Here is a 12,324-nt window from a genome sequence, read left to right as displayed (position 1 = left end):
AGTTTTCATCAAAAAAGGATTCAATTAGCCCTTGAGACATAAGCAATTTAAAAAATAGTTGAGGATTTTGAAGAAAATGTCTTATTCTGAAAAACTGAGAATATAACTAAAAATTCAAATACTTCTTCCTAGGGCAGGCTTTTTAAAAATTATAAATGACATACAATATTATATTAGTTTTTGTATGCCACATAGTGATTTGATGTTTTTATACATTACAAAATGATAACCATGATAGATGTAATCACCATCTGTCACCATACAAACTTACTATAAAATTATTAACTATATTCCCTGTGCTGTACTTGACACTGATCCAGGAAATTAAACTCAGTTATTTAAGTGTCTGTATTATGTGCCCAAAATTACATGGCGCTATCATCAGAAATGTGTTTAATCATCTATTAAATGACAGCTCAATTGGGTCTTCTTTCCATTTTGATCAAAGTAAAGAAATGGAAACGGCCTTACTTATACTAGAACCATTCACTTTCTCAATACAGGTGCTAATAGTTTTACTTTTCCCTTTGTTTGAACTAGGGTAGGAGAGTATTCCTTCTTTTAGAAAGAGAAAGGGGGCTGGAAAAGCAGAACCTGAATTCTCAGGCATATTATTTTGGAGAAGAGTATATATATCATAGTTCTCTGAGAAATAGTTTTCATAACTGGGGGAGAAATGGTATCTCTAAAAGCATAACTTGCATCTATGTAACTTGGCTGTTTGTGATTTCTTGTCATGAAGACATGCCTTTCTTAAGACCAAATACTGAAGGGAATAATCTTATTTGTTCATTTTTCACATTTTCTGAATTAATATACAAGTATCTCTAGGATTAATGCCTCTATTTCTGAATTAATGTAGACTTAAATGTTTTATCTGCCCTTAATTCTATAATAGAGAATGACATGAATATAGATTCGAGAAAAATGCAGGGATTATTTTAAGGAGTTGTAAATAATTATACCTGATTCTAATACAGAATTGTTTTTACATTGCTCTGGCAGATCAACACCAATTTACATACACTTACTAGGTAGGATTACTTATAGTGATTATACCTGATGACAGCAGTTAATATAATCAGACTGAATATCGATTTTTTTAAGATTTTTTTTTTAATTTTTAAGTAATCTCTACACCCAACATAGGTCTTGAACTCACAGCCCCGAAATCGAGTCATAAGCTCCACCAACCCAGCCATGAGCCCCTCTTGTATTGATTTTAATAGTTGTTTAAAGGATATTTATTTGTAGATGATATTTATTTGTAGCTAAAGAAAAATGTAAGGAGCGCCAGGGTGGATCAGTTGGTTCAGCATCTGCCTTTGGCTCGGGTCATGAGCCCGGGGTCTTGGGATCAAGTCCCGTGTGGGGCTCCTTGCTCAGCGGGGAGTCTGCTTCTCTCTCTCTATCACTCCTCCTTCCTTGTGCGCATTCTCTCTCTTTCTCTCAAATAAATAAATAAATAAAATCTTTAATAAATAAAGGAAAATGTAAGAAATGTCAGTCTGTAATTTATAATGACAACTACACACTTGTTCCCCTCCAAAAAAAAAATACCACCAAAGGGAACATGGTTCCAAATTTACTTCTATCACCCAAAAATCAAACAGTTTATTTTCTGGACATCAAAATGCTTTCTAAGATCTGTTTCTTCCCTTATTAAATATACACTAATATCATTCAACACTTTAATAATTAGAAGAGTCTAAAATATGTCTGGCTAATATTCTAAATTTAAAGTTGCTATTACTAAATAGTGTCACTAGGAAAGATAGGATATTGGTGTGATTAGAGCCTTAAAAAAAGGAAAGGCACACTAAATCCCTCTTTAGGGCTTGTTTTATTGACTTTTTGTTTGTTTTAATGTATACATTTAAATTCTAGTCAACTGAGGCTGTGCTTTATTTATTACTAAAAAGTTCCTAATCTGTTGGACTTTTTTTTCTTTTGATGTCATTTATCTTTAAATCACCTTTCTAGGGGCACCTGGGTGGCTCAGTGGGTTAAGGCCTCTGCCTTCGGCTCAAGTCATGATCCCAGGATCCTAGGATTGAGCCCCACATCGGGCTCTCTGCTCAGCAGGGAGTCTGCTTCCTCCTCTCTCTCTGCCTGCCTCTCTGCCTGCTTGTGATCTCTGTCAAATAAATGAGTAACATCTTTAAAAAAAAAAATCACCTTTCTATTTTAGTTTGTGAGTAGAAATAGTTTGTGATTATGCTTATTGCTCATGAACAACTTCATTAATGTCACTTTGCAAATAATTGCTTAGTTCAGTATTCTTTTAATACTATATTTATGGAAACCAGTTACTAAGTCAATCAGTCCTTATGGTGATTTGTAAATTATGCTATACTGGGTAGGGAGAGGCTCAGTGAGTTGGTTCTGAAAATCATTGCTTAATTAATAATATTTAAAATAAATTACTTGGGTGCCTGGGTGGCTCAGTTGGTTAAGCAACTGCTTTCAGCTCAGGTCATGATGCTGGAGTCCCAGGATCAAGTCCCACATTGGATTCCCTGCTCAGCAGGGAGTCTGCTTCTCTCTCTGGCCTTCTTCGCTCTCATGCTCCCTCTCCCTCTCTCATTAAAAAATAAACAAATAAATAAATTTTAAAAATGACTAATTCTCAAAGTCATATTAAAAAAATTAGCATCCCAGTAATGAACCTGCAGCCTCTGAGAACAGCACTGCCCTTCTTTACATAGTGCAGGTTTTTCATATCATTGTCACTTTCTTAATTTCCTTGTCATGGAGGTCTATCATTTAAGGCATAAAGCATCCTTATTTTACTGATGAGAAAATTGAGGCAAGGAAGGTTTAAGTGACTTTTCATTCACTAGGACAAGTTAAAAAATGAATTAAAACTGGGTTATTATTCAAACATTCTGAGATGATGTGTCTTTCAAAATATACTTGTCAACTTGTAAGGAATGCATAAAAATGTTTTAGTGTGGTCAGATATACTTAACAAAATTTACTGTTATAATCATTTTTAAGTATGTGTTTCAGTGGCATTAGATATATGCAGATTATACAACCATTAACAGTGTTTTTTTTTTTCAGTTTTTTAAATAATTTTCTTGTTTACTTAGAATTTTCATTTATGCCAGAGGTTAAGATCATGATTAGCATTTTATACTATTACAAACAATTTCTAGTATCTTTTCAGGTATTTGACATTCAGTGTTTTTTGAACTTTAGAGATTTAAAAAATATGTTGAATACTCTACATTCTTGGCATTCATTGTATGCTAGTCTGCATTAACCATCAAGAATTTGTAAATATAACTAAGGCACAGTACTTGGTCTTAAAGAAATTATACTTAATGGAGTAACATACAGACACATAAGCAATAGCGATTTTGATGAAGAGAATGAAATAATTGCTATCATAAATATAAAAATGACCCATTATAACAGTTTGAGGGAGGGATCTGTTGTTTGATGAATACCTGTTCTGTGTCTGACACGGTCCTAAATTTTTTCATAGACATGTATAAGCCCATTTTATTTTGAGATTAAGAGATGTTAAGTAAAATGTCCAAGTTTTTATACATAGTGCTTGTTGAAATTAGGATTTAAATTGAGGGGTATCTGACCAGTTCTACCATAAGACTGTAGAAGTGGTTTTGGGCTTCCCAGACAAGGTGGTATTTTAGCTGGGGAATAATGGTACAATGGAAATTTGTTACATAAAAAGGATTCAAGGGAATTTCTAGGCTGAGAGAAAGTATACCCCCAGTGTCTCTCTCACTTTTTCAACTTTTTATCCTTTGTTCTAGTACCCATGTATTGGTGACTATATTTTAGAATGGCAAAAGTATACACATGACATCCTACGAATTTTTCCTAGACTGAGTCCAGGCTTCTCAGGTTGCTTTTCTCTACCTGTTAAATCTGACCCTTATAAACCCCTATGAATGAAAATAAACTAATATGAGGAAAACAAAATTCTATGTCATAAAGATAGTATTCTCAAATATTTTTGGGTAGAGCTATGCTCCAAATGTACATTATTGTAGTCTCATACATTTATTGTTAACCAGGATGCATGTAAGTATTAGACTCAGTCACAATGAGTTAAGAACTTTAAGATATCAGAGAAATGTAAATCCTTCCAAGCAAACAGCTGGAGCAGCCTAAGGATTTTCATTACATGAGCCATCTCTTCATTCTTTGAAGATGATGGCATTAATAAAAATTATATACAAAGCCATGAAAAATGGTTCTTTGGAGCTATGTCCTTTGTCAGAAATCAGTTTTGCTCTGCACCATGTCTCTGACTGCTATCATAAAAGATAAAAATCTTAGGATAAGAAAGGAACTTAGGAGGTCATCTATTCTACTAACCCATATCCTGACAGGACCATACCTAATCCTGTTTTGAAATATGATATTGTGGGGCGCCTGGGTGGCTCAGTGGGTTAAAGCCTCTGCCTTCAGCTCAGGTCATGATTCCAGGGTCCTGGGATCGAGCCCCGCGTCGGGCTCTCTGCCCAGCGGGGAGCCCACCTCCTCCTCTCTCTCTGCCCGCCTCTCTGCCTCCCTGTGATCTCCGTCTCTCCTTGGACTTTTATTTTGACTGTGATGATGTGGCTCTGGAAGGCGTGGGCCATTTCTTCCTGAGTTGGCTGTCCTGTGGTCATTGCTGGTCCGGAGGAAGATGAGCCTCCATCTGACGAATCCTCAGAGGGTTAGTCCATTAACAGTATTTTTACGTTTATGTCAAATATATGGCCCCTTAATACAAGATGCTCCCCTGAAGTACTATTACTGTTGTAGAGATCAAAACAGTTTCCTAGGAAGTCATAAACACTCTTAACTCATTTAGTAGTAAGAGTGTTCAAAACATTTTAAGAACTCCTTTTGGAATTACATTCCTTTTTCATAACATCACCAGTAGGTGTTTTTCTTGCTTTGATGATGGAGTTGATTTTCAAAAACCTGAAGTTATTCAGAGCATTGTCCTCAGAATATTATAGGTGATCAAGCTGGATAATTTTTTTTAAAATCAAATATACTTATGAAGTCATCCATTCATTTACTCAGCACTTAGTTACTGAGGGCCTACTAAGTTCCTTTCACTCTCATAGGTACTAATTACACCATTGTAAACAAAACAGTATCTGTTTCCATGGAGCATAGTCTAGTAGAGAAGATAAACATTAAATAAATCATGAATTATGCTAAGAAGCATCATAAGAGGAAAACTGAGGTGCTCTGAGTAAATAACAAGAACTTGGAGAATACCTGCTTTATACTGGGTGTCTTACTCTCCAGAAGTAACATTTGAGCTATGACCAAAGAATGGGTATGAGTTAGGCAGGTGAAAGTTGTAGTTAGATGGAGCAACAACATGTGCAGTACCTCTAGGACAGGCAAATTTGAGGAACCAAAAGGTGAGTAACCTGTGGAATAATATTTGAGGGGGAATGGTATAAAATCAGTCAGAACCTTTTCTACTCCATATACAGTAGTAACTGCCTTTGCAGCATTCCATACATGAATCATGACCACCTCACATGCTCTTGTGTGTGTGTGTGTGTTTGGGGTTTTTTGTCAGTCTGCCTTCGCCTACTTCAAGCACACACACAGATGCATGCTCACACACACACTTCGTGAGCTCAAGGCCTTTGTTTTACTCACTGCTATAGCCCCATTTATCTGTCTGCCTCCCCCCCATCTCTCTCTCTCACACATGCTCACACTCACCCATGCTCTATGAGCATAGGAGCTTTGTTTTAGTCACTGCTGTAGCCCTATTACCCAGAACAGTGTATACACTCATATTAATGAAAAATGAGGGAAGTCACATTAATGAAAAATGAGGGAAGTCGGAGTGATGGTAGGAGGGGCACAATGGCAGAAGTAGATCTGGGGTAGGGAGAAGAATATGAGTTAACTTTAGGCAAGTTCAGTTTGTGACGCCCATGAAATATCCAAGTTAGATATGTCATTAGCAGATGGATATTCTGGTCGGGAATACAGACCAGAGACTTAGGTTAGTAACAGAAATATGGCTGCTTGTAGTGATATTTAAAATCAGGGATGATTGCATCTAAATGAGGGCATCTGTGAAAAAGAGGTCCCAGGACTAAGCCTCACAGTTCAACATTCGAGTGGAGGAAAGACACTACTGTTGCAATGGGAGAAAAGAAGATTGTTTGCAAGTAGTTTCGACTTCCATTGTCCTAAAAATATGAGGCCCAGTTATTTGCTAAGAATTAAAGAGTAAGATTGCTTGGCAGTACTGAGATCTCATTTGAGGCTGAAGATCATCAATTCAGAACAGTGGAAATGTATTCACTTGAAATTTTCTCTAGCAGTGTTCAGCTGCATGGTGCATAGAGTAGATGACTGGGTTCTATAGTAAGTCACTGGATTCATCTAGGGTTGGAGAGAAAAAGGGCAAAGGAATTAAGAGCTACTAAATTAATTTTCTTGTTTTTATTGGGCTAATTTATTTAGCTAAACCAACAAACAACCATTGAGTCTCTACTGTGTGCCAAGCACTGTTCCAGCCAGTAGTAATAGAGTTGATAGTGTAACGAATGAAAAAAGACATATAAATAAATATGATACAGTATGTGATAGGATAGAAAGCATGATCAGCTAGATGTTGTGGAAGCAAAGAACAAAGAGAGCCCTTGGGAAGTAAGGTTCACCAAAGAGGTGACTTCTGCGTCGAGCCTTGATTTTGTTTGGTAGAGTACATTATTCATAATGACTTCTTTTTTGTTCATTTGGTCATAAAAATAGCAATGGATTACCAGAAGTATAAATATAGTATTATATCTCATACTTGTTCCATATTTTTTCCACCACAGAAATCTCTACATTAGAAACCTATTTTACCGTAGCAAAAAACACATTGTTTAAATTAAACACATATTGGCCTCCCCTGTATGCTAAGTATTGATGCTTTTTCATATGTGTGCCAACTCTGAAGAGAAGTACCTGAAATATTTTGAGCAATGACAATATCAAGAGAATAAGCATATGGTCTCCTAAAGTAATTACATCAATGTTGATGTTCATTTGAATTTGAAGTGTTTACTGAAAACCACAGCTTTATAACCATGTCGTGTATAAAATTAAAACACTGTGGCCTTCATTTAGAGAGATTTTGCTTTGAATATAAACTGAATCATTGATACACATATTAATATAATAAACGTGTATATTCATTATGTATAAATGAATATATATACTTTTTTAACCGATTTGTTATATAATTGAGATATTATGAATGATTCTTCAGTAATTGCCCGAGGCCATTCAAGTATTAAATACAGAAAAAGCTTTCAGTAACTATTTTTAAAAGAAATTATAAATTTTTTACCAAAATGTTCCTAATTGTTTATAAGGAATTTGTTAATAGTAAAATAGAACATATTTTAAGATTGTTCTTATCCTCACCGAATACTGTCTCATCATGATTATACCACCATCTTCCTGGGGACCTCTGCCATCTTTCCTGAGACTTGTTCCATCAAGCATCATATCATTGTTACAGACTTTTAACCCTACCACTTCACTGTGTTTCTTTAAGCATATATACATGGTCAAGTCCTTTTTCTTTCTTTAAGGGGTCGGGGAGGATAGAGTGAGGAGGACTCTTGATCTTGAATTTGAAAATAATGGTCTGTGCTTTCTCCCTGTTTTTTCATCTCCCATCCAGTAGTCCTCTGCATCATAGCAAGAGTAATTACAAGCATGGATTTTAGAACCTTGATTGCTTGGATTTAAATCCTAGTTCTGCTACTTGGTTGTATGATCTTGGATAATAAACTTCTTATTAGTTTCTTCATCTGTTAAATGTAGATAAATTGCTTAAGAATTGCTTGGTACCTAGAAAAGCATATGTAAGTATCAACTACTGTTACATCATTGCTGTGACAGTCATACCACCCCATAGAAATTGCTTTTGATAAGGTCATTCTTTACCTTCTGTTTGCAGAGTTCTTTGTAGCCTTTTTACCTTCTAGAAGTTGGCATCCACTTTAACAAATCCCAAACCTGTCTCAACCATAATTTTCCCTTGTGAGTTTCCCTCAGTATATAACTATTAGATGGATATTTCTGCCTAGATAATACTACACTTAAACTAAATATGTCTGCTAGGACCAAACATATTCCCCGAAGGAACCTGATCCTTTTATCTCGTATACGCCCTTATAGTTGCAACTATCCACCCACTAACCCAAGTCAAAAACTTGAGACTTATTGCCCAAATCCTGTTCATTCCACTACCTCTTAATGTCACATATACCCATCTTCTCTTACACTGTCAGTACACTGTTTCAATACTTGAGCATCTTTTCTATGAACGATTGAAATATATCTCTAACTCATATCTTTGTTCCTTCGTTTATCCTCTTCCACTACATTTCGTACACTGATTCCAGAGTAATTGTTTTAAAATGAAAATACAATTATGTTATCTCTTTGCTTAAAACTTGCTTCCTGTCACCTTAAGGATAAAACCCAAATGGGACCCTACTTCCTTTTTAGCCAAAACTAGAGGTTCTTGGAATTTGTTAAGTTTCAGACTTCTTTGTGTATACTTGTTTTCTCTTCCTTTTCCCACACCTCTACCTCTGCCCCCTTTCCTCTGTCTCTTTCTTCTGGATAAATACTCATTACGCAGTGAGAATTATGAAAATAGAGGCTGTGTTTGATTGTCTTTTATATCCCCAATGTTTAATATAATGCCAGATAATAATACATCGGAACAGTGTTTCTCACAGGGTGTCTATGGATGAGACGGCATGGTTAGCAATAAAATAAGCGTAGAAATTAAGCATACGTGATCTAAAATTTTTTTAGCTTTTTGTCGGGGTAATTTTATATCTATTGAATCTCAATAAAAAGTGGGGATTTGTTTTTTGTATGTCATTTTTTATTTTTTCTAATGGTTCATTTTTATTGTTTCTTATGAAAGTATCAGTCTGTGATGATTTGGAAATTTAAAAAAAATAATAAGTTCTTTCATACAAATGGTTAGAGAAAATTTGCATTAGAAAATATACCAGAAATGCTTAGAACTTGACCTGTAACAGATTGTTATTTCTGAAACTGTCTAAACTCCAAAAGAGCACATTAATTTTAAAAAGAATTATAGCATATAGTATCTCTCTTTACTTTTTGCAGCTGAAGAGTCAGAAACCTACCAGTATATATAAAGTCTAAGAAATACTACAGCTTTATGCTCCAGCAGTGTAACCAATCTGGCAACTCTTGGATTGGGCTGCCATGTTAATCACAGCTTGGCAGAGAAACCCCCACTACCATGCAGATAGTTTCTTGAATGAGTTCACAGTGAACTATAGGAAAAAAGCCTTTTAGAACATTATTTTTATACTTTTATACTTCTTATAGAGACTCTTGAAATAATGATCATCTTTTCTTAATAAATATTTTTTGAGTGATTAGATAAAGTTCTTTTTTGATTTTAAAAAATAATCAGAAACCTTCATAGCATAGTTCATGCTATTACATGGTATTTAAACTTCTGTTTCAACTCACCTGACGTATTTATAGTCAGTTATGGGCCTAATGTAATGAAATGATGCAGAGAAGTATATGACGTGGTTTCCCTTAACGAATATAAAAAAATCAGTTAAACTTTTTAGAAATTTTCTGCTATCCTTTCCTGTATGCCTTCACAGGAGAACTAAAAGATCACTGAATCACATAATTCATAATACTCATTTATTAAAAAATGTTTCTTTACAGAATATCATGTGCAAGGTACTGAACCACACATAAAATTTTAAAGAACCATTGTTTTTATCCTAAATCCTTTCTCTTGCTTGACTAAAATAGTGGCATTCATTTCACTGTGAGCCATTTTTGTATTATCAAAGGGGTAGAGCAGATATAATAATAAATATTAAAATTGAATTTATACACTTCAGTTCTTTAAAATAAATATAACTTACATTAAAGTTTATTAATGTTATTAGAACCATTTGTTTTTAGCTTGCTTCCTATAAACTGAATTTTAAACATAAAATCACTCATTAAATAGCCATTACTAAAAAAAAAAAATTCAGACATTTGCTGTTATAGTCTAGTAGTTTGAAAACCTTAAATACATTTGCCTGAAAATTATAGTATTGTTGTTGGTGAAATCATTATCACAGAAGCTTTCAAAATTTATATTACAAGTGGATCTTCTAATTTCTACTTATAGCATTTAATATGAAAATTAGTGATCTTTACGTAATCGTGATTTTTTTTTAACATTTTAAGATTTACTCACTGCTAGTAACAGGGTAGTCTTTTTAAGAAACTTAGAATTCTCCTCCCTCAATCCTATAGATGAGAGAAAAATAAAGCACTGATATTTCTTTGCTAGCAAACAAAACGTTTCCCATTAATTTTCCTGCTTCCCAGAGCTTTCATAATTCTTCATTGAATTTAAGTAGTGTATGAAGAAATTTCGTAGAATTTGAAGGAAAGGGTAGCAGCAGGAACTTTAAATGAAATTTAATTTTATTTAGATCTTAAGCACTGTGCAGATTAATGACCTACATTAAAACATTAGAACAATATCCTTGTCCAATTCAAAACTGCTGCCTTTGAAACTATTTTATGTAAAATTTCAGTATTTCAAGTTGAGCATATGCCAGTGCTCTCTTCTCTGACTAGTTGGATGGGGGAAAAAACAGTTTAAAGTTTTTTTAAAAAATAAATGAATTAAAGTTATATCCACTTATATTTTATTTACCTAAATATGTTTTTTAAAGAAAGCTTGAAAAAAGATTGGAAATAGACAAACAAAATAGAGCAATTATATTTGCTTTCCCAAAATATGTGGAGAAGTTTTAGAATTGATCTCTCCGATATGAGATTTACCTTTCCTAGGGAAAAAAGTAACAAAAAATAAAAAAAAAAATATCTCATTTAAAAAATTTACTTGATGAAGGGGCAGGCTTATATTTATACTTCTTCATTGCAAAAGTCTACATTACACTTGCCTTTCTTATCCACTATTTTTTACAGAACTAGAGCCAGTATCCCAATATTAACAGAAACCTTCAGAATTATACAGTACCTTTTCAGAATGTTTATACTGTTGTCATGACAAAGTGAAAAACAATAGCATGGCACATCTGAAAGTTCTTACTCCATCTAATCTTAAAATCCAAGAAAAAAAAATATTGGGTTATTCTAAGGTTACTTTAACCATGGATTACTTCAGGTTTTATTTTTAAATCATAAGATAAAATGGTTTCTTCATTTTAGATTGGGTTTTTATTTTTAGTATTGGTTAGTTTGAAGGTTTAGCTACCTTTTTTAAAGGGATTGTGAGTGGCATTACATTTTGATCAGTTGCAGAATGAGTTACACAACTCAAAGCTTTAGGTAATCAAAAATTAAGTTTGTTTTCTTTCCTGTTCTAGTTACCGGTTTACTAAAATAGTGAGCATACATGATCACTTGAAAATTGGGCTTCTGGAGCACCTGAACAGAAAGGGAGTGGTTCATATTCAGCATTACAAAAGACAACTTTCTCTTTTTGAAGGGGATTACTTTGGCTATTTTCCAGGTACTGGGGAAATTCCAGATTCATTACAAAGTTATTGGGATGGCTATTAATTATTCATTTCCTAAAATATGTTGATTACAGACTTGAGATTTTGTTATACAGTAGAACTTTATTTCACTTCATCAATTAAATAAATGATGTAGAAATTTATAGTGAAATACAAAATTGAGACTTACATGGGTCACTTATTTTTTTTCAGAGAACTGTAAAAACATCACTCTTATTGATCACAACATATTTAATGGTAGAACTCTTTGAAAATAATGTAAGAACAATAGGATTTGTACATGTGTGTATAAGGAAAAGTTATGTGCAGAGCATAGTAGCTTTTCCAACTAATTAAATAATGAAAGAAAATTCATAACCTTACATAATAGTACAATTTTAGATGTGTGGGAATTTATAACTAGAGATTTTTTCATAGAGAATTATTATTTTATGAAAGAGTTGAATGATATATGCATTCTTCTTAAAAATAGTTCTTCATGGTGGCAGTGGTTAAAGTTCTATAGTTGAACCATATAGCAGAATGTCCACTCAACGAGACATTAGATTATTTTGAAGAATTATCTTTAGAATTTTTATGTCTAGTTATAGGTTGAAGATTTGGGGAAGAGTCTTCATAAAAATCTATTTCCAAATATTTTTCCTTTACATATCTTTTACTTACATGGATTGATCCTGATAGTTTGGAGCATTCACAATAGCTGTTTTCCTTCATTAGGAAAGCCTGCGTAGGCACTATTTGGACTTTTCTTTTTTGA

At 33.8% G+C, this 12,324-nt stretch overlaps 1 protein-coding gene across 6 annotated transcripts in view; it reads left to right on the top strand.

Moving 5' to 3' along the window:
* Positions 1-12,324, top strand: part of USP15 (ubiquitin specific peptidase 15) — a 121,160-nt gene that overhangs the window by 82,002 nt on the left and 26,834 nt on the right. For 2 of the 6 annotated variants that reach the window (XM_047740454.1, XM_047740457.1), the window contains one exon: positions 11,415-11,560. The exons of 3 other annotated variants lie outside the window; for them this stretch is intronic. Coding sequence is in view for 1 of the 3 variants with exons in the window: in XM_047740457.1 (XP_047596413.1) it covers positions 11,415-11,429 (15 nt within the window). In the remaining 2 variants the exon portion in view is untranslated. Of the gene's footprint in view, positions 1-11,414; positions 11,561-12,324 lie in introns of those variants that run through there. One more of the 6 variants, XR_007129321.1, reaches the window with a different exon arrangement.

This window comes from Lutra lutra, chromosome 8, assembly GCF_902655055.1.
Source record: "Lutra lutra chromosome 8, mLutLut1.2, whole genome shotgun sequence".
NCBI classification, from domain to species: Eukaryota; Metazoa; Chordata; class Mammalia; order Carnivora; family Mustelidae; genus Lutra; species Lutra lutra.
The sequence above is the reverse complement of the archived record's forward strand: the minus strand, read 5'-3'. Positions and strand labels throughout refer to the sequence as shown.